The sequence below is a fragment of the Miscanthus floridulus genome, chromosome 11, assembly GCF_019320115.1.
Source record: "Miscanthus floridulus cultivar M001 chromosome 11, ASM1932011v1, whole genome shotgun sequence".
NCBI lineage: Eukaryota > Viridiplantae > Streptophyta > Magnoliopsida > Poales > Poaceae > Miscanthus > Miscanthus floridulus.
In genome coordinates this window covers 94373647-94398707 of record NC_089590.1, presented here as the reverse complement: position 1 = coordinate 94398707, position 25061 = coordinate 94373647, and the positions used below count along the sequence as shown (strand labels likewise).

At 46.2% G+C, this 25061-nt stretch overlaps 3 protein-coding genes across 3 annotated transcripts; 1 reads left to right on the top strand and 2 right to left on the bottom strand.

The window, feature by feature from the left end:
* Nucleotides 1–7111: 7111 nt before the first annotated feature.
* Nucleotides 7112–9517, bottom strand: LOC136492480 (uncharacterized). Its single transcript, XM_066488483.1, has 5 exons — nt 9365–9517; nt 8422–8514; nt 8266–8340; nt 8091–8166; nt 7112–7311 (listed from the first exon to the last, which is right to left on the bottom strand). The coding sequence occupies exons 1-5, from the start codon at nt 9515–9517 to the stop codon at nt 7112–7114; spliced, it is 597 nt and encodes a 198-aa protein (XP_066344580.1).
* A 1490-nt stretch (nt 9518–11007) lies between these two features.
* LOC136494908 (inactive protein RESTRICTED TEV MOVEMENT 2-like) lies at nt 11008–12374 on the top strand. The gene is made up of 2 exons (XM_066491081.1): nt 11008–11511; nt 11623–12374. Exons 1-2 carry the CDS (start codon nt 11403–11405, stop codon nt 12309–12311), a joined length of 798 nt encoding a protein of 265 aa, XP_066347178.1. The 5' UTR covers nt 11008–11402; the 3' UTR covers nt 12312–12374.
* A 1468-nt stretch (nt 12375–13842) lies between these two features.
* Nucleotides 13843–20804, bottom strand: LOC136493992 (uncharacterized). Its single transcript, XM_066490124.1, has 16 exons — nt 20466–20804; nt 19283–19344; nt 19150–19217; nt 18846–18967; nt 18195–18300; nt 18013–18064; nt 17813–17930; nt 17701–17731; nt 17498–17521; nt 17286–17410; nt 15989–16070; nt 15697–15819; nt 15549–15602; nt 15400–15469; nt 14939–14972; nt 13843–14465 (listed from the first exon to the last, which is right to left on the bottom strand). The coding sequence occupies exons 1-16, from the start codon at nt 20698–20700 to the stop codon at nt 14116–14118; spliced, it is 1656 nt and encodes a 551-aa protein (XP_066346221.1). The 5' UTR covers nt 20701–20804; the 3' UTR covers nt 13843–14115.
* Between the last annotated feature and the right edge of the window lie 4257 nt (nt 20805–25061).

Sequence of the window (25061 nt, the reverse complement as noted above, 5' to 3'; positions counted from 1 at the left end):
ATTGGTGATAGCTTTAGTCCTAAAAATTTTATAGCAGCTTCATGGTATTATTATGTGCTCACTATAATTTTTGTAGCTTTAAAATAGACTAAACATTAGGATAGTTAAATGCTCTTTGTTTCGATATACATTAAATTTTTAGTAGAAATAAAGATATATCCTTCATTGGTAAAGCTAGATGTTTGTTAGTTGAACCCAACATTTTGCTTGGTAAAGATGATAGTTCGCTTAGTATCTTAGTCATTAGAGCTAGCTTAATAGCTTAGTATGTGTATTCTTAGTTTAGGAGTTGCTATTGCTTAAATGTTAAGTGTTGCATCATCATCACATGTATGTAGAGAATGAGTTGGTGGAGATCGTGACCACCAGCGATCATGAGTTCGAGGAGATCGTTGAGGAGTACGGGGAGGAGATTCTCATGCAGGAGGAGGTCCCGGAGCCGCCACTGACTGACTCAGTTGACACCGCGTCTGTCCAAAGCAAGCCCCGGTGCATAACCCCTTATTTTTTATAATCATTGTTTATATATGTTATGTGCATTTACGTTACAGAAATTTTATGGAAACCACCTGCATAAATATATCTGTCCTAGAAATCCTACTAGTACAGATTCGAGTAGCTATTATGTTTAGGTTTTCGGTAGCATGAGTAACCCACCGTTACTCACAATAGGTGATTATTATAAATACTCTCATGATAAAAAGAGTGAAAGGAAAATGGAGACAGAGCAGTGATATGGTATGGGTATTGGTGGGTGTAATAGATTGTGTCCCGCGGTCAACGGGGCTTAGCTTGGTTACACTGTTTTCTCTGTTCATGCCGATTAAGGACCATCCGTTGCTGTGGATGGTAGTCAGGTCACAGACTTATTATCCTGAGCACTTACTTGCTTATGGGAGCGGGAAGGCTAGTTACGCTCTTGTCGTGGGTTTCGGCTCTTTCCGGACAGACTGATTGGAGGCGGAAAAAAGGTGATGGTCTAAGCACCATACTGAGACTGGGTCTCAAGTGTGGGGGCTTGAAGTCTAAGTTTGGATGGGGACCTAGACCCCTTGACAGGAGTGAAATGGGTTGGTCTTGTTTGTGCCTGGGGTACAAACGGGACGTGTGTTTTGGGGTACCCAACTGGGATACATTGGTTCAGGAATGGCCGTTTCCGTGAGATGGTACAATTTGGCTATGGTCTAGCACGGTAGTAAGAACTAAAAGATGAAAGATGGTGAAATGGTTCTGATTGCTCGACCCTTGCTTGAAAGTAGAACAGGTGTTTACTTAGAATGGTTAGCTAATGAAGTAATCATGACTGCTAATAAAACTTGACTGTAAGGAAGAACTATTAGTAATGTTTTTCGCAAATCCTCGCTATGTTCTTAAACCCAATGCGCCGCACCCCATGATCACTCGAGCCCAAGCTGGTGTCTATAAACCCAACCCTCGCTATGTTCTTAACACTACTGCTCCCGCGATATCACCCATACCGACCTCTGCTCACGCCGCACTGAACGACCCAAATTGGTGCGACGTCATGGCGCCCGAATTCGACACACTGCAGCGCAATCGAACTTGGCGTCTCGTCGATCGACCGTCGGGCACCAACGTCGTTTTGGGTAAATGGGTGTTCAAGCATAAGCTCAATCCCGATGGCACATTGGAGCGATACAAGGCTCGATGGGTGGTGCGCGGTTTCACCCAGCATGTCGGGGTGGACTTCGACGAGACCTTCACTCCGGTCGTGAAGCCAACGACCGTACGCATGGTGCTCACCATTGCAGCTTCTCGGCGCTGGGCGACCAAACAGTTGGATGTCTCCAACGCCTTCCTCCACGGCAACCTCAAGGAACGCGTCATGTGCCAACAGCCCACAGGATTCGTCAACGCAGATCACCCCGACGCCGTCTGCCTCCTCGACAAGTCCTTGTACGGACTGCGGCAAGCACCTCGCGTGTGGTTCACCCGCTTCGCCGACTACGTCATCAAGCTTGGCTTCCGGGCCACACGCTCCGACTCGTCGCTCTTCGTTCTCCGTCGCGGCCACGACATCGCCTACCTACTGCTGTACGTGGACGACATCGTGCTCACCGGCTCCAGCCCCGGTCTATTGCAGCACGTCATCGATCGTCTGCGCACCGAGTTCGCCATCAAGGACATGGGCGAGCTGCGCTTCTTCCTCGGCATTGATGTCAAGCACACCGCCGATGGCTTCTTCCTCTCCCAAGAGTGCTATGCCGAGGACATTCTGGACCGTGCTGGAATGACGTCGTGCAAGCCCAGTCTCCAGTCCGATCGACTCCAAAGGCAAGTTGTCCACCGACGGCGCCTGCCATCAACGACGCATCGACCTACCGAAGCTTGGCGGGTGTGCTCATGTACCTCACCAGTGACACGCCCGGATCTTGCATTCGCTGTGCAATAGGCGTGCCTTGCACATGCATGATCTGCATGCGCCTCACATGGCCATGCTCAAGCGCATACTCCGCTACGTTCGCGGCACGACGTCGCACGGCCTGCATCTCCGCGCCTCCCCCGAGCTCGACGTCACGGCGTACTCCGACGCCGATTGGGCCAGGATGCCCGGATACGCAGCGCTCCGACATCAGGCTTCTGCGTCTTCCTCGGCGCGTCCCTGGTCTCCTGGTTCGTCGAAACGATAGCCCACCAGTCTCCCGTTCCAGCGCAGAGGCAGAGTACAGGGCTGTGGCGAACACGGCGGCCGAGTGCATTTGGTCTGCGCCAAGCTCCTCGGCGAACTCCGCTGCCACCTCTCGAAGGCTACAGTCGCGTACTACGTGACAACGTCTCGGCAGGTGTACATGTCCTCCAACCCCGTCCACCACAAGCGAACCAAACATATTGAGCTCGACATACACTTCGTTCGTGAACGCGTCCAGCTCGGCGACCTCCACGTCCTCCACGTTCCGACCTGGCGAACAGTACTCGGACATCATGACGAAGGGATTGCCGACGACGACGTTTGAAGCTTTTCGGTCCGGTCTTTGTGTTGCTCCTACCACACGTCAGACTGCGGGGGGTGTTGAGGATAGATAGTATACGGTGTAGAGTTTGACCATGACTGTAAACTGCCAGAGGCAGTGAGCGTGGTCACCACGCGCACGACATGCGCCGGCTGTAGAACGGGACGGTTTGCACAAGTCGCAACCTCCCTGATGTACTATATATACACACTGAGATCAATACAACAAGATGTTGGCTCCTATTCTTACTTTCTACACAATGGTTGGATCACGTCAGGTGTTACTGATTTCTACACCACATTACTGTAGAACAGACGATCACTTGCATGGCGTCTTCTTTTTCCTCCTCTCTTTCCACCACGGCTGCCTGAGGTCCGGCTTTCTGAGCAGGACTCTCGTTTTTCATACGGCGGCCTCTGCCCCTTCCAGATGGCTTTGCCCCAGGGGTTGCCTTTTTGGCTCCCCTGCCTCTCCCACTACTAGAGGGTTTGCGGCCACGCCTACCATTTGACTCTTCTATATCACCACTTTCATCCTCCTCCTCCTCCTCCTCCTCCTCCTCCTGAGATTCAGATTCAGAAACATCCTTAGTTTTCTTGCGCTTGTTGTCACGTGAATTGGTGCTGGCAGACGGCTTCTTGGTTACTTGCACCTCCACCTTCTCTACTGCAGTGGTGAATTCAAAACCATCAATAAGATATTTGAATCAGCAAAATGTAAAGTCAAATTATAGCTGTGAAGCAAATTTGAATGGCAAGCCAACTCAATTTTGGTTGTCTACTCAGAAAAGATGCTTTAGAAGATAGTACAACATAAACCAACGCATTTTCATTGTTTTCTACAATTGGTGGTTCAGATCCCTAGTGTTTATTCTGCATCCAAAATCTGAGAACGCACAACACAGTTCAACAAAAGTAAATAACCAGCAAGACTGCATGTTCGTTTTTGTAGTAATTTTGGATCATGTGTTAGGTCTTCAACTCTTCATGATGAAAGGATTGACCCAGCACAGTACAAATATACTTATGATAGATGCAGGGTGAATGTTCAGAATTATGACGACTCGGACGACAGCGGTGAGAATACAACCGTACTATATGCAGATGCTACATAATCTGTGCTATGTATCTGTTGATGTGAATTGGACGGGAAAATGGCTTGACCTCCGTTATCCTTAAGAAGGAATGAACAACATGTTTTGCCATGCCAACTTGAAAGAAAAACGAGTACAATGTTTTGCCATGCCAACTTGAAAAAAGAGAAAATTCTCAATTTGACACTGAACTTCCTTTCTTGATCCTTAAATTTTAATATTAATCTATTTAATAGTAAGTTTACCTTTTGTGCCTTTTTCGACACTTTCGTTAATTAGTTGGCTTTGCAAACGCCGTTCAGTGGATTATAAAATGACTGTTTTGCCTTTATTTAATGTTTTTTTTTCTCAATTCTTTCTTTTCCTCCGTTGTACCTGCCAGGTACATTGGTACTTTGTTTTCTGGCACGCTCGGCAGGACTGCGGTCATTGGCGGGCAAGCGTCTCAGTGTGTTCGACAACACCGTCATCCGAGGCCGAGACGCCAAGGACACTCAGCCCCAGCGCGCGCCCCATGGGCATCAACGGCCAGACAGACCAGTAGCCATCGCCGTCACCAGCATCGGCGTAGCACAACAAGGCCAGCACTGGCAGAAGGACGTCCACTGCCAGTGCCGCCGCCACCATGAACAAGGAGAACAACTGCTGCTCCACGCCAGCGTCCAAGGCGAAGAAGAAGCGCGCCATCGTCCAACTGAGTCCTGCAGCTCCCACTCCCGCTCCCGTCATGGAGGACAAGCTGCTTGTCCTGGTTCAAACTGCGGTGGCAATGCAAAGCACGCAACATGCATCCTCCTCCAGACCTCCACCATCTCACGCCCCGGGGTGGCCCTTTCATCGTCGATTTCGTTCGTCAGCCACGCCCTCCGGCATCATCCGCATCGAGGTGCCCCATCAAGCACAGGCAGTGGGTGGACGCGAGTGGCTGCACGCACAGACCGCGCTGTCCTGCTGCTTCTTCTCGTCCCGGTCGCCGTTGCCCGACACGCCGCCTGCTCTTGCTGGCACCAGGTGCGGCAATCAACGTTTGTAAATCGGCAAGGACAGCAGGTTCCTTTTGTACTGTGGCAGTGACTACTGACTACGTTTCTGTTTCCAGATGATGCAGCAAACTTTGTTGTTACTTCTTACGATAATGCTCCCACGCGGCGCGCCACAATGCGCCTTGCCGTTTCCGCCTATGCTGCTCGCTCCCGCTTGCGACGCATGTTTCCCCGTGACAGTTGCTCCATCCCGTCGCTCGCCCTGCTCGTCGCGTGCCCGATCTTTGCGGATTCGACCCCCGGGTCGCGTAGCCTGCCCGTCGCGGCCATCCCGCGCGCTGCCTCTGCTCTCCCCATCTCTCGCTCTCTATCTCGTGTCCGTTGATAGCAGAGCGCCTCCTCGGCCTCTTTCCCAACCCCCAACGCCACTAGGATGCCTCGTCGCCGCCGCCCCTGCTGATGGCCGCTAGGCACACGTACCGGGGCGCCTCGGGTCGTCCCCGGCCGATCCTAGGGCACCCACAAGCGCGGCCAGATGCTGGTGGTGGTCGCTCGCCGCTGGCTCCCACCCCGATGGCTGGAATCGACCGGCCCAGGCCTCCCCTTCCTTATGTTGCAAAAGCATGTTTCAAACGTTTCAGAGATATGTTGCAATTGTTTGATGTGGATGTTGCAAAAGTAGATCGGGGATGTTTGCACATATTCCATATGTTGCAAAGTGTTTTAGAGGCATGTTGCAAGTATTTGTTCAAAATGTTTCATCTGTTCCAGGCGTATGTTGCAAGCGTTATGATCTGAATGTTGCATATGTTTCACACATATGTTGCAAGTATGTTCCAAATGTTTCAGTTGTTTCAGTCTTATATTAGAGTAAATGTTTAGTTGCAAGTGCTTAATCTGGATGTTGCATATATTTCACACATAAGTTACATGTGTATGTTTCAAATGTTTCGTCTCCTTCAGACGTATGTTGCATTTAAGTGTTTTCATGTCGCAAGTGTTTCATGTTTCGGAGATACGTTCAGAGAGATATGGGGGCATGGCCAGGGCGCCAAGGGATGGGATGCGATGAGCCGGAGGAGGAGGGTTGCAGAAGGGGCACGCTGGGGGCGGGAGATGGGGCGCGTGGCGCACCAGGGGTTGCGGAGGGGGCGGGCTAGGGGCCGGCACGCACTGCGCTTGTGGACGGGCATGTTGTGTGAAGGCTGGGGCGAGTCGCTCGTATCGAACGGGCTCTTGTGGATCGTATCGTACGGGTGGGGAGCTGCGTCCAGACGCGTTGCTAGGGCCGGACGTCCTCACGCTAGTGCCTCCCTACTTCTTTTTTTTTAACAACAAAAAATGGTATCTTATTTTATGAATTTGATCTGACATGTTTGGTATGGTCGATACTGAACCTGGCTTGTTGTGTTTGCAAACGAAGTTTGCTCCACGGTGGGGTTGGTGCTTTGTATCTATGTTTTTAAAGCTAGAGCTCTCTTAGACAGACTTATAAGTAGACTCAAAGAGTAAACGAACATTTATTTGAACAAGGCTATTCGTTCTAAGATTCAGATCGCCACCCAGCTGCGAAATGAATCGGAAATGAACAGCAGCACAGCAGAGTACACTGGTACACAAGCGAACCGAATTAGGGAACCCTGACCTTACTGTCCTGCAATAGAAAATGATTTCGTCTTAAGCGAATAAAGTAGGTGCAGAACAACCACGTCAAATAGGCCCATTTAGCCCCAGGGGCTACCACAAAAGCTAGGGCCATTAGAGCAGAATATAAAGCCTGCCTTATTTTTGAAAAAAAAAAGAATATAAAGCCTGCCTCGTCATATCCATAGTAACGAGATAGTTGTAAATGATGGCTACATGATTCAAACAGGATAAATTACTAACCCAGCCGAAGGGTTCATAATAACCTAAAACCGAAGCAGGGATAGATAAATAGAGGCACTAGTACCAAAATAGAATCGTCCATGGCTGGATGACATCAGGTGTTAGAGGGCCCCTTCAACTGATTACACCAACAAGCAGAACGGCAGAACACAGTCAGGGACTACCAATTTGTGGTCTTACTCTTTTTCCTCCACTCTCTGCACGGCACCAGGGCCACCTGAGCTTCCATCTTCCTGAGGAATCTCACTATTCTTAGGAGGGCACAAGGCCGTTCCAGATGACATTGGTTCAGGAGTGGTTTCCTTGCGCTTGATGCCATGTGATTTGGCGCTGGCAAACGCCTTCTCAGTTACTGGCACCTTCACCTTCTCCTTTACTGCTGTGGTGAAATCAAAATCATCCATAAGAAATGGGAAACGACAAAAGTGTAAAGTCAATGATAGCTGTGAACCAAGTTTAAAATGGAACCCAGCTCAGTTTTGGTTGTATACTCAGAAAAGATGCACTAGAAGATAAAAATAAAAGATAAAACCAACGTACTATTCTTATTGCATAATTCGTTCTTAGAAACATAGACTTACTAGTATTATGTTCAACTTGAACTTGAAATCAAATATACATGAAATCTAGAAATAACAAAAAATTCAGATCAAAATTTCAATCATTGGTTAGTAGTAGGGCCTACAAAAATCATGTGTTATGTATGACACTCTTTGAAAGGGCACATGCACATATATAATGAACCCTTTTTTTATCTAGACGAAGGCCACAGAGGTTGGGAGTGGAGTCAATTAAGGTGCTCCGCTTCAATGTTGATGTGCTTTGTCAAATCTCTATAGCTTACTTGCCTTAAAAAGCACTATTCTTCTTAGCCTCAGAGAGCACCCTTTGTACAAGGTTGTCTTCAATTCTTTCGTGTGAAGGAACAAAACTCACTCGACGAAGCATAACCACGATAACCTGATGCCTTTACCCCCCCCCCCCCCCCCCCCCCCCACCCCCCCCCCCCCCCCCCCCGACCCCACCCACCCCAACACACACAATCAAGTATATTTTTATCAACTATTGAACTACGCTTTTGTAAAAGTTTACTTATGTGAGATTTAATCAAAGGAAATAAGAGATACATATTAGCTTTCACCTCAACTTCCTTACCTGTTGGAAGGCACGAAAATCCCAGAGGCAGGTTTATAGTACTCTCCCGGCGATTGAGGGGTTCATAAACCTTTAACTACAAGAAGCATCATATGGCAATTGTTAACATTTTTTGTATTTAAAAAAATAAGCGCTAAAATTTACATTTTAATACTGCACATAACTTAAAATAAACCTTCAGAACAATCTTAGACGATCCAATTTTCCTCTCCAGAAATTTCCAGCCAAGAGAAAGCAAATAATCCTCCAACTGGGAGCAAATTTTGAACACATAAGAATAGACATATTTTTCACGTATCTAATAAAACTAGATGCATTCTCAGTTTTTCACCTTTGGCATAGTCTGAGAGCATATCCCGTTAAATGAAACAATCACATCCCCATGCCTAATCCCAATAATTTTTGCGGTGGAGTTGAATTCTACCTAAAAGTGTCAAATGAGTTACAATACCAACAATGCATATAAACTAAACAAAATGACATTTGCGACGGATAAAAATTCCTCATAAGCAATTAAATTATAGAAGAAGCATGAAACTTGCATGGTATATTTTCTCGTGTCGACAGATCAGAGACACGCACCTGGTCAGAGGCGCTCTGATGTAATGCTCTTGATCAAAGGCTCAATTGTGTTGTTCCTGAATATACATTATTTACTAAAACTAAGCATATTTGGTACTGGGAAGTACGTAGCAAACTAGCAATCCCATGGCCCTCCCAAACCATCAGCCACCTGCTCTGCAACGCCAGCATAAATTAGCTCTCAGTTGCATTCACTTATTTGCCATCCCGTTTCAGTAGCAAGAACCACACTTCATCAGGCCTTATATATTCAAAGTACCTTATTACCGCATATGGAGATAAAAAAAAAAACAATACAAGTCAGGACACCTATATTTGCACGTGGCCAAGCCGAAACAGGAACTGAGCATACAAATATTCAATCTAAAATGCAGCAAAAGCAACGCATATTCACACAGGCCTTGCATCAATAGAATAATAACAGTGGGGATTTGCAGAATGGCTCCTGGCTTTGAACTGCCTTTGAAATCAAATTGATCGTTGTTGTTGTGGTAGCCCCTTCTGTGCTGGCAACTACCAGATCGTAGGCATTGGCGGTGGCGAAAAATAGTATGTTCCTAGAAGCCACAAATTTGTGTATATACAAACTCATCTTGACCCAAAGAATGGTAAACGAGAACATGTGTCTCCATGAGCACATTCGCCAAGCTCCGAATGACCACACCCTATCCCTACCTATTGTATACAAGTACAGGGCACCGGCATCCATCGTTGTCGCCGGCATCGGCGCAGCACAAGAAGCCTGGCACCGGCAAGAGGACGTCCACTGCCGGTGCTACTGCCACCGTGAACAAGGAGAACCACTGCTGCTCCACGCCGGCGTCCAAGGAGAAGAAGCACGCCATCATCCAAGCGAGTCCTGCAGGTCCCTCTCCCACTCCCGTCATGGAGGACAAGCTACTTGTCCGTCCTGGTTCAAACTGGCAAATCGACGATGGCAATGCAAAGCACCGATCATCCTGCTCCACCACCATCTCATGCCTGCCCTGGGGTTGGCACCTCTGCCATCATATCCCTTTCCACGTCGATTTCCATCGGCCACGCCTATCACCGACTAGGTCCCATGCATCCAACGTGTGCGAAGACGAGTCGAGAACTAGGCATGCGCGCTAGGAAACCCAACTCGAGTATTACTGTTACTGGACCGGAGTCAGTCAATTAGTTCTTTTATCAGGCTCGTGCGGCCCAGCATGTACTTTTATTTGCTCTTCAAACCAAGTGGCTTATATGCTTGTAACACAGAACAGGAAACCTACCTTGGAATTGAACCTATGACCGAACCGACAGCTCGGCGGCAGCTGTGGCGAGCTCGACTTCTCACCTGTCCCAAAATAGAATCACCTACCTTATCGTGGGATCATTGGAGTGGGAGTGTCACACCTAGTGCCCAATGGTGGATCCAGGACAAAAAAAAAAATGATCTATGACCAGTGGTGGATCTAGAAAAATAGATTAGGAGGGGCTTATCCCTTATCTTTCAGTGCTACCCCTTTCTTCCAAGCTTCAATAGGTGCAAATTCGTAGGAGGGGCTCCATGGTCCGAGCAGGCGGTAGCGGGGCTCGAGCCCATCCCGCCGCGGTGCTGGATCTGCCCCTGTCCATGGTGAACTTTGGACTGCTAGTTTTTTCATGAAGCTATTGTATAGAATATAAAAGATAATAAATAGCATGAAAAAATAACGATATACTTATATATATATATACTTATATATATATATATATATATATATATATATATATATATATATATATATATATATATATATCACAATCTCTAGCTGCAACTTCTATTGTTTCTTCAGGTGCAGCAGCAGTACCTGTGCCTGTAGCTGCAACTTCAATTGTTTCTTCAGGTGCTGCAGTATTTGTACCCGTACTTGGACCAGAAACGTTGCTAAAGTATCTCTTTAATCCTACAACTATCAATTAAAGAATTCAGTAAATCAATTGCTCAACTATAAGCCAATCAAATTCGCAATAGATTGAATCAATTTAACTTTGCCTTTTCTTTTTTGAGTCTTTTACTTGTATGTCATTAAAAAAGATGGTCTAATTGTCTATGTCCCTAAAAAGTTCGATCTATCGTCAGTGTCCAAGCTCGAAAAACTTTTCTCTCTCACGCCATTCTGTCTATTTGCAGCACTAACGGTGTGAAATGTGGGTGGCAAAGGACTTGAATGCCCCTGGAACTTTTGTTTCTCATGTGCCACTGCCTGCTGGGTGGCAACCTGATGGCTTTTGGCGCTAACAAGGTTGGCCTTGGCGCCAACTTGCCCTGCTCTATATATAGCCACCCCCTCCCTTCCATTCCCACTCACCTCTCTGTCCACTCAATCCCTGGACCTCCATCCTATCCTAGCTGCAAAGCCTCACCATTTCCAGCAATAGCAATAACCGCGCGGAGAGAGAATTCCATTCCATCCCAAACAAGTTTTCACCAATGCAATGCATGTTAAGTAGTGATGAGCCCCCCAAGCCAAGTTTGGAACAATCCGGCCGTCATCTATCTTATATTTTTTTATATACAGTATGATATATCGATGATATATATACATCTATATTGCTATCTAGCTCTCTCATCTCATCTCACCATCCATCGGCGTTCCAGAGCTAGCTGATCGATCCGATCCAGCATACAGACGACACAAGCAAAGCAGTTAGCCATCTGCTATCACACTAGCTAGCCTGATCCTTCCTTCTTGCAGCTGATCGATAACAATAAGAGAATCCATGGCCACCGCCGGCAGCAAGCATGCAGCAGCAGCTGATCAGGAGTTCGACCCGAGGTACGAGTGGCAGGAGAACGCCACCAGCTTCATCCTCCGCATCCACCTCTCAGGTACTGCACGCTAATGCTAATGGCCGCCCTGCCCCTCCTGGATGCACAGTTCCTTAGCTGCATGCACACCCATTGCATGACTCCTGTGTTTAATTTCTTGCCTGTAAAAAGGCTTCAGGAAACAAGATTTCAGGGTGCAAGTCGACGGCGCCGGCCGCCTCACCGTCCGCGGCCAGCGCTCCGACGCCGCCGCCAACCCCAGGCACTCCCGCTTCAGCAAGGTCTTCCAGCTGCCCTCGACCTCCAACCTCGACGACATTGCCGGACGCTTCGAAGCCGGAGTCCTCACGCTCACCGTGCCCAAGCGCCTGCCTGCGTCGCAGCAGCAGCAGGTCCAAGATCTGGCAGCGGCCAAGCAGCAGGCAAAGGCGCCACCGGCCGGGGACGCCAAGCTGACGCCGACGCAGGACCAGCGCAAGGGAAAGGAAGACGAGGACGCCAAGAAGCCCAAGGACGACGCCATTCCCAAGCCCAAGGCCAAGGACGAGGATGCTACCACCAAGAAGCCCGCTGCCGAGCAGCAGGTGGTGGACGCCAAGAGCGGCAAACCGGAGCCAGAGCAGCAGCACAAGGCGGCGGCGCCACCACCACCGGCCGTGAGGAAGGAGGAAGGCAAGCCCAAACCCGGCGCCGCTGCAGCTGCACCGGCACCGGCAGCGGCAACCGACACAGCGTCAACACGGCCTCCACCTCTAATTCCAACGGCGAAGGGGCAACTGAGGTCATTTGCCACAGCAGACTCCACTCGTCAGGACAGCCAAACGGCGCAAATCAAACAGAAGGTGGACAGAATGGCGTGAGAGAGAAAAGTTTTTCAAGCTTGGACACTGACGATAGATCGAACTTTTTAGAGACATATACGATTAGACCATCTTTTTTAATGAGATACAAGTAAAAGACTCTTCTTTTTTCCCCTTTGTGTTGCTGCCGCACCAGAATTTTGCATCGCTGAACCTGAACGCCTGAACTTGACAGCAGCAGCAGCAGAGCAACGCAGCAGCGACCGTCGGCCAGCAGTGCGGTACGGGCGTGCGGCGATGCCCACGGATGGAGTAGGCGTACCATCGGATGGAGATTAGAGAAACTGAAACGACACGGCGACGCCCACGGGCGGAACTAGACGCACGCAGAGCCTTTTCGCATTCTACATGGGCTTCATGCGGATGGACCGATGGAGCATACAGCCCAATGAACAGGCCCAAGCACAGTATGCTCTTCGGTCGCCGCCGGCCATGGCTGAGGACCGAGGGAGTGGGGTGGGTGGTGTTCTCGCCGGCGGGGAGGTCTGGCGGCCGCCAGTCCTCGCCAGATTGGTGGATCCGCCCCTGCTAGTACCAGAGCCTCGATCCTGGTGTTCCATTCATACTAAAGCTCAGTTCGGCCAAATCCTCACCCTTCTGAGTGAGAGTACCAAGGCGATCTTCGACCTAAAGGATTTCATGCGGGGCATGAGGGCGTCGAAGGAGGAGTTCGGCTCCTGGAAGCGTTGCGTCGATGGCAAGGTCTCCAATCTCGAGCATGTGGTGTTGCATCTCGGCCATCAAGTTGAACAACTCGTCGCCGAGTTCCCTAAGCGTCGTGTTCCTACGAGTTCTGACGGCCTCAAGCACCCTGAGCCAGATTCGGATGGACCAATAACGATTCCAGTAAACCGCCATACCGGCCACCCTCTCTGAAAACAGGAGCCATACCGGCACTCTTTCTTGGGTCGGAGGGAATAATGGAGTATAAACCAACATGCTGCGTCAGTCTCACGAACAAAATCACTAATCAAGATAACTAGCCTACCTCAGGGACACCGAATAAAGAGACGATCTGGAGGACGAATATGCATGTATTGGGAAAAATGATCAGAACAAAACAAACATTGATCAACGGTTAACATTTCAGTCAAGGTCAGTCTTTTAACAAGTTGGCATTCACAGCGCACACGGATGCATTCACTGTTGCATGACGAGGCAGGCAACCAAAAAAAAAATTCCAAGTGGCCCTGGTCCGTCTATATTTTCTTTTGGACTATTCTTTTGTCTAAGTGTTTTTTAGGAACGGAGGGTGGTGTGCGGCGACTGTGCGAGTAGCTGTTGTAGTCGGCCCAAAGCCTTGGCTGAGGATGTGCAAATCACTCCGCCGACCGAAAACAACTTTCGTATCTCGTGGGCCTAGCTCGCGCCGACCGAAACAGCTTGAGGTTGGTGGCCTTGCCAACTTGACTCACTGGACCACGCCAGGCAACCCCAGGCCACCAAAAATAGACGCCTGGGATTGGCTGCCAGGGCAGATAGCTTCCGAGGGTCCAACCCAAACAGGCATAGTTGCATACAGCAGTCAGTGTCCTCATCAAGGGCCATGTGATTGAACAGGAGAAATCACTCCATCAAGGGTTCATTAATAGCCTAAAACCGAAGAGAATATCATCAATGAGGAACACAGATGTACAGGTTAGGCATTTCTAGACTTACAATGAGATGGCACACTCCACTCGGAAACAAGGGGAAAAAACTACTGTCTTTGAATAGCCAAAATGAATCCTCAATGGTTGGATCACATCAGGTGTTAGAGATCACTTGAACTGATTTCAACACCACATTACTGTAGAACAGACGATCACTTGCGTGGTCCTCCTCTTTTTCCTCCTCTCTTTCCACCACGGCTGCCTGAGGTTCCGGCTTTCTGAGCAGGACTCTCAGTTTTCTTAGGGCGGCCTCTGCCCCTTCCAGATGGCTTTGCCTCAGGGGTTGCCTTTTTGGCTCCCCTGCCTCTCCCTCTAGAGGGTTTGCGGCCACGCCTACCCTTTGGCTCTTCTATATCACCATTTTCATCATCTCCACTTTCATCATCATCATCATCCTCATCCTCTTCAGATTCAGAAACATCCTTAGTTTTCTTGCGCTTGTTGGCACGTGAATTGGTGCTGGCAGACGCCTTCTTGGTTACTTGCACCTCCACCTTCTCTACTGCAGTGGTGAATTCAAAACCATCAATAAGATATGAGAATCAGCAAAATGTAAAGTCAATTATAGTTGTGAAGCAAATTTGAATGGCAAGCCAACTCAATTTTGGTTGTCAACTCAAAAGATGCTTTAGAAGATAGTATAACATAAACCAACGTATTTTCATTGTTTTCTACAAATGATGGTTCAAATCCCTAGTGTTTATTCTGCAGAACGCACAACACAGTTCAACAAAAATAAATAACCAGCAAGACTGCATGTTCATTTTTGTAGTAATTTAGGATCATGGGGCCTCATGATGAATGGGTTGACCCAGCCCAGCACAAATGTACTCAGAATAGATGCAGGGTGAATGTTCAGCTAAGGCCTAATAAAGTGATTTCATTTGCATGCAGGAAAAAGCATGGAAGATTTAAGTGTCTGCTTCCAGAATCAAATCGTGCCATTCCGAAACAAAAACATAAGGGAATACAAACCTTCAGCTGAGGTATCGCCATCATAAATTTCCAGCTGAGCAACAAAAGAAAAATGTATTAAAATATGATGATTAAAACATGTCCACCAAACAACGGAAGAATGAAAAGGCTAACAGCACATTGATATTTCAAGGCAATAAAACAGGTGGTAGATGTTAAACATGTAAATATAAATCCAAGTCATTGAGAGAGCGTTTGGATAAGTTCTTTGTTCAATTGCGACCTAGTTATATCCCCTTAATCCCTTATTTATCATTCCATCAGTTGCCTTTGTCTGCATGTATCACTAAACATTATTATTCAATTGCAGAGCAGAAAATAAATCTACAAGATTAGATTTATCCAATGGAAGACCCGTTCCTTTTGCTTATCTCATATGATATAAAGCATTCGACTGAATGTTTAACCTAATATTAATTAATTAATCGAAGCATCCATGCACCAAAGTGTCATTAAATTACCTGATCAAGTCGATCACCAACATTTGCTCTGTCCACAACAATCAGAGACAGTCCAAATCCACAGCCGACACTGGAGTGTTCTCAAGTTAATAGACCAACCTTAAAAGGGATGGAATGCAAACAGACATGTATTGGTTTAATGTAATTACCTTGTAACATGCATGCCCTCAAGAATGTCAACCTTTTTGGGATTTGCTGATGATCTATATTACAAATATATGGTACAGCAATGGCCAGTGAGACAGTCTATTAAGTACTGTATAATGAACATATTCTAATATTTTTATATATACATACTTCTGACCGTTAGGCCCATAACCAAGCTCTCCATTCTGGGCAAGACCCCAGCTTATGCATGAATCATCAGCACCAACAACGTGGTGCATGTTACCAGAAGCCATGCAGCGAATATTCCAACCACTGAAGTAAATAAATTGACAGTATAAGCAGAAAACCAAGCATAATAATGCTACATCATGAAGTTAACTATGACAAATAACTAAAAAACAAAAGCATATTACAAGAACAATAACAATAAAGTATGGTAGATTATGGTATTCTGCATTATTGTGACAAGTGTGTGGGGAACCTTAAATCCATCACAGGTTTCGGGTACATCCAATCATCGCCTGTATTCTTCATCTTTCCCCACATATACAACTGTCCACCACCTAGAAATCAAACCGACCAGAAATTAATACAATGATGTCAATTATGGGTTTTGCAATACAATCAGGAGGTTCTTAGCAGCTCAAAACTATAATAATTCTTTTCAGTCAATGAATTGCAGCAGTATGTGAAATAAAAATTATTTAATTATAGACCAGGTTACTTCAAGGGTAATGCCAGATGCCTCATGGTGAAATTGACGCCTAAAAACCAGACCAAAGCAAAAACATCGTAACTGAACAAACAAATATATATGCCTCATTGCCTTGCATAGTTCGAAGGGCTATTCACCCTATGTAGTGATAAAGCATAAAGTCATTTGACTAGTATTTTGTCACCAGATTCAATAGGTTGGCAATAAATAGCTTAGCTGGCAAACAATCTGATAAGAATTCACTTCTAAAGAAATACAAGAGGGTTAACTTGCAGCTGCTGTAATGTGTATGTTTTGAAGCTGCTTAAGAAGAGCAAGCATAAAACAATGGTAAGATACTTTTTAGTAAGGCTCTATCTCCCTATTTTCTCAATTAGTTTTTTTTATTTAATACAACATCAATAACAACAAAGCTTTTTAGTCTAAAGCAGGTTCAGGTAGATTAGAACTGAAGCCCAACATGAGACAGCACCAAAAAGGGAAAGGAAAGAAAAACCAGCTACATATATACATACATTTGGGAATCTAAAGACTATTTGCCATCCAGGTACGTGGATAGCTGGCTAAAACGCCTTTTTTTGTTATCTAGAAAGCAACAACATCTAAATGGGCTGCAACACGGTTTAGAAGCAGCAGAGCAAACAAAACCTAACTCTTCAACCACATCTAGATCTCTTCGTCTGTAGCATCCAGTGTCAATTATCAAAGTAACTGTACAAGAAGAGGCTTACAGGTAATATGCAAAAAAAATGCTTGCATGCTTTGCCTTAATGAAGTAATGTGACGTCTAATGTGGGAGCAGCAGCATCAAGATGAGCACTTACATGAATGTTGGGTAAAAATTCGGGTTTAAGCAAATGCATGCACGGTCTAAAGTACAGGGAAGATACCAACAGATGATACAAGGAAAATGTTAAGTTTACTAGCACTTATCCTTTATGATAGTTCATCCATGCAAACAAGCAAGATACCACAGAAACCTATTACCCCCAGTCTAAATAGCATAAGCTTAAATTAAATGACTATAAGAATGGTCTGTGCACCAGAGATAGTTGTAACATACCAGCAGTGCATGCAGAACTCGCAGAACCAGCTGAGACAATAGCATTAGGAGGCAGAACATTATGCTTCTGGAAGACTTCTACAATGCGAGGTTGCCATTCATCCTTCTGTTCTCTATGCCCCAACCTAAGTAACAAGCAAGTCATTATATGAACCTCCTTGGGTTTGGATTATCACATGGTTACAGTTGGATGCATGCCAATAATATCATACCTTCCATATCCACCAAAACCCCAGCTGTCAAAAAAAAAAAAAAAAAAACACCAGTAAGGGAAAATAGAAGACATTAAATCTGAAAAAAAAAACAAGTCCTGCACATATGCGGTCTTCATACAGCAAACATAGAGCGCACTCACACCTATTATTAACTATTAGTTTTGAAATTGTGTAAAACAAATGGTGAATTAAACACATACGTGTAAACAAAGCCACTGGAATCAACTGCAACTGCAACATACAAGTAAAGAAACAGGGTTGACATCAGTGTTAATCATGATGGCTAAAAAGAAGGTAGGGATGAAGAAAAACCTGTATGGTTAGTTCCACATGCAACTTTGACAACAGTTTTCCCAGAAAATGCAGCTATTGCTCTTGGGCGGGGCTGGGGATCATAGGTCAGCTTGACAGACGATTCTTTAGCATTGTACTGAAATAGCATAAATCAAATCATATTGAATTGATAGAAAATAAGAGAAAAGCCAGCATGTGTTTTAAGAGTAGCAACCAACCTCATTATCAGTTCCATGCCCAAGTTGACCATATTGGGGAAGGCCTGCTGTACTGAATAGCAAAGAAGAATAAAATACTGCATCAAAAAAACTGACAAGCAACACCCACTAACACAGCCAAAGAAGATATTAATCAAAAGAGGTTGAAGATTTCTATTTTTTAATCTCCAGCAAAGACATACAGTATAGAAGAGCCTTCCACAGATGACAACCAGACGGTAAAATCAGCCCCACAGACAGCGTTGGTTGCTTCCACAACAATACAGGGCACTGGCGATGACTCAATCTCTGCATCAATTGAAGAACCACGGTAAAATAGCAACATGTAAGATCAAAGAGGGGGGGAAATGTCCACAAGATTCTCAAGACTAATTATCAATCCTGGACAATGATAATACCATTATGCTGAAGAATATAACAAAGTTAAGTTTATCAATTGTCCCACAGATCCTGTTTGTGCTTTTGCTTGCCCCCTTCTCTGTTTAACTGTAATCTGTACACTTTATTTTAATCTATCTGCAGTAGGAGACCCTGGCTCCTCCTGATTCCTCAAAAAAAAAAACAGACCCTGGGGGCAAAAGGAACGTATGAAATGCCATTTCCAACAAGTACTCAAAGATAACTTCAAGTTCACATGAGATGCTACATCGAAGTACTAATGGTTTCATCAAGCAGAATAGGAAAAAAAGAAATTTGAATAAAATATCTACATGTTTGCAGAGTGTATCATGATTGTTTAAACTTGAAAAACATAACGATATGTTAGCAACAAAATGGTGTGTGTTGGCACCTCTGTGACTATTCACAGGCAATAAGAAGTGAAAGATACCAACCATTCCTTAAGGAACCCGTCCCTAACTGTCCATGCTTGTTATGGCCGAAAGAGAATGATTTCCCATCATCAGTTACAACCACTGTATGGTTTCTTCCAACACTTGCTTTGATGATTTTGTATCTGGAGGATTAACAAGTGTCTGTTAATATCTTTGAACACATAAAGAATGTTTAACGGCTTCATAACACTCATATTAGTCATACTACCTAATTAGCTCACGAGTTTACCAATGCTATAGACAGTTATTAACAATAAAGCTGCAGGTAAAGAGCTTGCTGTTGTAGGCAAATAGACTATCTTACTTTGATAGTTGAGAAACAACAGTCGGCAGGTTACGCAAAAGAGTATCCCCATGTCCTAGCTGTCCCTTCTGCTAGAAGGTATTAGTGTTAAGCAATAAATAGAACAAGTGCAACTGACTATTCAGATTTATACCTCATTGCGACCCCATGTATAACATTTGCCTTCAGCATCTAAAGCAACACAGTGGCAAGCAGCTGGGAAAAATGTTAAAACAAGTCACTAGCAAAGACTGAAAAGTATATTGAACAACTGTTGAGTTGAAATTCGGATAACTGAAACCAAATATACAACATGGTAAAGCATATAACCTTCAATATACGATTAAGATAGTACCTCAATTTATTCACCAATCAAATTAAGCAAGAGGTGACTTTCAGACAAAGGAACAGTAAATTGGTGGGCTTCCATCTCAAGCAATCTCCATACCACGCCGTTACAATTACAACCCCCAGCCCCCTCACTCACATGCCGCAATAAGTGAGGACTTTGTCCGAGTGTGCAAGCCATATCAGCCTCTCACGTCGGCACGTCACTGCCGAGCTCTCATCTGCATGCCGCCAACGAGCACTCCTGACCTCCTGCCGCCTCTGCTCCACCCTTCCACGTGCACAGAGGGAGAATAGTAAAGAGTGGCAGGTTGGCTGCAGAGGAGGCAAAACGACAAGAGGTAACGGCACTGGGCTCCAACATTTAGGGCTCCCATCACTTCCCTTCGTTTCTTCTTGTCCAAGTCGACCGACACATTTGTATTTGTTCACTCACCCCTCCCCCTCACCCCGCAGGCGCCTTTTTTGGGGGACCAAGTAACCCAGCCCAGCTCAGTCCATTTGTATCTATTTAACGCCACCGCTCCACAAAAAACATGCAGCTATTTCGATTACAGCTTTTGATGAAATTACATGATAAAAGGTAGAGGTAAGGGAGAAGTTTCAATACTGTAGTCCCTCTGCATATTTTTTCAAACTAATCTTCTCAACATTGGTGCGACTAACAGACCAAGGCTGTACTGGAAAGTTATACCAATAATGGTACTGCAGTAACCTATTTTGCCCCCATTTTCTATACTGACTTGCTAAAATCAGACAGGCCAACATTTCAGCGTGAACTCATCGAATGACCCACTCCCTGAACGAATCTAAACTCCAGAGAAGGACCACAGTCCACAGACCAACTCGACCTGCTTTCGTGTGATTGCATCTATGATCGTAAACTAATCTAAACATTTATAATCGTCAACTAGTTCCAGCACCTCCCGTCCCGCCAAAAAATTGGCGCGCACATCATCTCAAACGCAGGCAAGGACGACGGGACTCACTGCATCCAGGGGCGACGAAGCGGATATCAACGCCCACGAGCGGCCGCAACCGCGTCGGCGACACCAGGTTGCCCTGCGCCCCGCCCACCACCTTCCTGCCCATGGCGTCGAAGCTCGTCCCGCCGCAGTACAGCAGCTCCCAGCCGGAGCCGGCGCCCTTCGCCTCCGTCTTCTCGTCGCCCTCGGCGGCGGCCGCGGCCGCGGCGTCCTTCTCGGGCTCGGCGCTGGCCGACATTATCGCCGGCGGCGGCGGTGGCGGAGGATTTCGATCGGGAACCCTAGATTTGGTAAGAGGAAGCGGGGAGAGGAAGCAAAGCGAGGGATTTGAAACAAGCGACACTCCAGATTGAACTTTTTTCGCGAGCAGGTGGGCGCAGCGTGGATATATAGTACTGCACTGGGTTCGGCTAGTGGAGCCGGCTATTAAAAGTGGACCCGAGAGATATTTCAACGGTGCCAATCTACCAGAATGACTTGTGGGGCTGTCCTAGTAGGTGGCCCAGTTGTCAACGATTGGTTCTGTTCTCCTGCGGGCTGCCGCTACCGTTAATTCTTTCACATGGCCATGAGCCATGGTGGTACTACTTTTTTGCCTTTCTCGGGGTCTATCCCAGTTTGTTCCCTTGTGTAGACCGGCTATGGATCACATCTTCTCGAGAGCCGGCTGCCTGGTCAGCCTGATTTTTCGGTTTGTTTTTTAAGCAGTATTTTTTTATCATAATATTTTTATATGAACAGTATTTTTCAGCATGGACAGTAAATAATTCAATTAATTTTTAGAGCGTGAATGGTTGCTTTGGTGATGGGGAGCTGGGCTGATGAGATATATGCTCAAATCATGCATCATGTTGTGTTTGGTTGTCTTTGTTGTTGATTCGGTATAAAACGAGGTTATGTTTGGTTGTTTGCATGCATCAAAGTTTTGAAATTGGGATTTTGAAGTTAGGTTGGGATGGGAATAGTTTGACTTAGATTTGACCTAGCGACTATATGCTACACATATTGCAGAAAAAATTTAAAAAGTTCGTATTTTTTTTTTGGGTTACAGAAAAATCCGGAATGTTACGGGGACTCCGAGTCTCCGTCTCATGGGTCACGTTGATGAGTCGAGAGGACGGGATATTGCTATGCAGCGACAGGTGCCAAGCCGCGCAACATTCAATATCATCGCAGTGACACGGTAAAACGGGGCCTCAGTCCTCAGAAGGTGATTGATGCATGTCCGCGTGATAGGCACGCCCTGTTTAAGAAAAAAGAACCTCTCCAAATATATAGCATGAATAATGAAAATGATAGGCTAAATTCGTACATATTCCCCATGGTTTCTCTTAGCAACAAGTTTCCAGCATCTTAAAGCTGTGTTTGTTTGGCAAGGAATGGTGACCAAGAACCATTCCTACCAGAAATGTTTTTTTTAATTACACAGTACAACGCAGACGTTCACAACATATACGTACATTCATCCCTATGAACACACGTACGTAAAACTCTACCTCTATGAGCACCTTTGATGGACTAAGCCGACAGATCTTGAAAATCACGAAGTCACCACATGTGCCTCGCTGTCGATGGGGATCTCGCCTACCACTGAATGCATAGCGCCATTAAATTCTAGAATAATGCTAGTGTAATTTGTATAGCCAATGCAATCCTTACCAAGAACTATTCCTGGGCTGGAATGGCCATAAACGAATGAGCCCTAAAGAGACATCAAGCCCTGATATGACGCATTGTTCATGCAAAATCAAGAGTTAATTTACTTAAATACTCAGGCTTTGTTTAGTTCCTTCCGCAAAAGTTTACACCATATTTTGTAGGTGGAAATTTTTTTAAAAACCTGGGAACGGTAACATCTCCAAAAGATTGGTGGAAGGTGCTCGATCTGGCCAGCCATAAATCACGGGTTATTTCCGTGCACACCACATGCTTACATGGGTGCGGTCCGTTGCCCAAATTAGTTCAGGAGGGTGGGGGTTACTCCGTGCTACCTCAACGACACGATCCTAGCTTATATAGTGGCGTCTATATATCTTCGCTCTGGCTGGTGGGCAAGACTGGTGTTAGTCGGCCTAGTTTGCGGTGGCAGTGTTCATCGTTTGACGGTGATACGTCGACGATGTTCATGTGGGGGAAAATTTATACATATAGCCGCGGTCTCGGATATGACCACGTACATGTGTGCAGGGTTCAGCTCACTAGCTTCTTTTGTGCTTTGCTTTTCTCCCCCTGCAGCTAAGGTACGGCTTCAGGCCGATTAGACGAGGGGCGTGCGGTGGTTGCCTCGTTGACTAGACTGAGAGACTGAGGGTGCTGTGAGGGATGATGAGTGATGACTTGCGATGATGATGAGTGGATGCGAGAATGAGATTGTGGTTTGGGACTAGAGAAGATTTATTATTACTTTTGATGCTACTTTTGCATGCGCTAAGGATGCAAACCACAATCAAACTATTAGGATCACCAGATCCCTTTATTTTCTACTTTCCACTAAAGCTCATCGGTGCTGACCATGGCCTGCACACATCTGGCAGTGTGCAGATTTCTTGACTTACAGTGATGTTAAGATTGGTAGTTGATTTCGTTCTATACTCAAGGATGCCTTTGGATGGGAGATCGCCAAGATTCGCTTCCACGACAAAATAACGGTGTTTTGTTTGTTGTTAGTTGTAACCAAAATATTGTAATATATTTATTTGTGCACTCTGATGTTGTATAACTCTATAATCATCTGTAATATGGACGCCCGTGATAACTGAGGTATACTGGGATTATCACAGAGGGGCAAAAGGATCAGGATTTCTATTTTGGAAATCTCGGTCTGCTACAGCCCCCCCCCCCCCCCCCCCCCACTCTCGTTGCCGTTGGACCCACGCATCTACACGCGGCACTATCGTATTTGAGCATAAAATTTTGGCTTGCCTAACAAACTCCATTTTCATTTTTATTACCATTATGTAGCTACCTAAAACAACTCATTTTATCGTTTAACCATGAATAAAATTTTACCTCGAACTGCTTCTTCAAACTATTTTAATCGGTCCATATTATCATATTTTTTTCAAAATAATGCTTAGCACGTGTTTCATTAAAAAAAAGCGAGGTCCAGTTTACCACCATTTGTAACTCATATATGCTACTCCGTGTATTATTTTTATATGTGGCATTTATAAATATCATAACAATACTGGTCAATTTGTAGTTTAGAATCTGCATGGTTGATAGCAAAACTTTATGGCATCAAATCTTAGATATGTCACTATTTCTTATATGCATGTTTAGTACATCTAAACATACGAGTCTATGAAAGAACTTCTATTATGCAATTTTTGATAATCCAAACGCTAACAATTTATACCAATGTCTAACTCCAACAAACATAGGCCCTGGCCCTGTTTGGAAAAGCTAATAATTAACTTCTTTGGATCTAAATGGATTAAGCTAATATCAAGCTAATTGTTAGCTAATACCTAGCTAAAACTATCTCACTAGTTGGATAAAATCAGCTAATAGTTAGCTAGCTAATGTCATCTGTTTTTAGAAGCTAGCTAATATTAGTTATGAGCTATTAACTAGCTAACTATTACCTCCCATGTTTCTCTTATAACAGCATCTTCAAGAGATTAGCCAAATCATTTTTGTAAAGCTAAATATAGTTAGTATTAGGGGAAAAAATCTTCTCCAAGAAACTAAGTAAATGACTTTCCAAGTAGCCATGTATTCCATACCTTTCGCTCTCTATTGTTAGATAGCCTCTATCACACGCCATCCATCCTGTTCCCGTGTGCTACATTTACTATCATTAAGCCGACGAGCTTTGGCTGCCAACCAGGGTGGCCACGTCGCCCGAAACTCCCCTGTCCGTCCGATTCTCCGATCGATGGCCCGTGTTGGCTCCGTCGCTCGCTACAGCCCGCGCCCGCCCGCTACGAAGCCCTCGACGGCTCTCACCGGCCCCGACGCCCTCCTCCTCCCCGCTCTCTATCGCTCTCTCTCTCCCTCCCTCGCTCCCCGCTCGCAACGCGGCTCAGGCGACGGCATAGGATGGCCTCGGCGGTGGCCCGCCCTCCGTACGGCGGTGGTCTCCCTCCTCCTTCTCCTCCTCCTCCTCCTCCTCCACCACCACCGCCACCACGCCACTTTCTCCTCGCGATGCAATGCGGCGGCTCACGCGGCCTAGGGTTTCGCCCCTCTGTCGCCAGTCGTCTCCACGTCCGTGTCACTAGCCAGCGGACACCCTGACGCGTCGGAGGCCTCTAGCGGTGGAGGAACCTCCGTGCTGGCCATGCATGATGATGAGAAGGTCACGTCAGCAACCTCGGCAGTGGATCTAGAGCGGCCCCTCGCGGGGCCCCTCCCGGTGGCCGATCTGAGGCTAGACCACGGCGTCGACCTCGCGCAGCCAAAGGAAGCGGTGGATCTGCACTGAGCAGCTAGATCCAACATGAGCCCTCCCCGTCTCCACCGCGCGCTTGCTGCGATCGGTCCACGCCGGCGGCGCCAATCCTCCTCCTCCTCCTCCTCCTTTGCCCTCCCTCCCCTTACTCTCCCTCTCTCCCCTTCCCTCCCGAGGCGGCGGTGAGCATGAGGGAACGCCCC

Coding starts and splice junctions, on each gene's coding strand:
- LOC136492480 (XM_066488483.1), bottom strand. CDS start 9,517: ATGGCGTGCTTCTTCTCCTTGGACGCCGGCGTGGAGCAGCAGTGGTTC. Junction 8,515..9,364: donor ACGATGGATGCCGGTGCCCT/GTACTTGTATAC, acceptor TGACACTTTTAG/GTAGAATTCAACTCCACCGC. Junction 7,312..8,090: donor ATTTTCGTGCCTTCCAACAG/GTAAGGAAGTTG, acceptor TCACCACAGCAG/TAAAGGAGAAGGTGAAGGTG.
- LOC136494908 (XM_066491081.1), top strand. CDS start 11,403: ATGGCCACCGCCGGCAGCAAGCATGCAGCAGCAGCTGATCAGGAGTTC. Junction 11,512..11,622: donor CCTCCGCATCCACCTCTCAG/GTACTGCACGCT, acceptor GCCTGTAAAAAG/GCTTCAGGAAACAAGATTTC.
- LOC136493992 (XM_066490124.1), bottom strand. CDS start 20,700: ATGTCGGCCAGCGCCGAGCCCGAGAAGGACGCCGCGGCCGCGGCCGCC. Junction 19,345..20,465: donor CTTCGTCGCCCCTGGATGCA/GTGAGTCCCGTC, acceptor CATTTTTCCCAG/CTGCTTGCCACTGTGTTGCT. Junction 14,466..14,938: donor TGGCGATACCTCAGCTGAAG/GTTTGTATTCCC, acceptor TCACCACTGCAG/TAGAGAAGGTGGAGGTGCAA.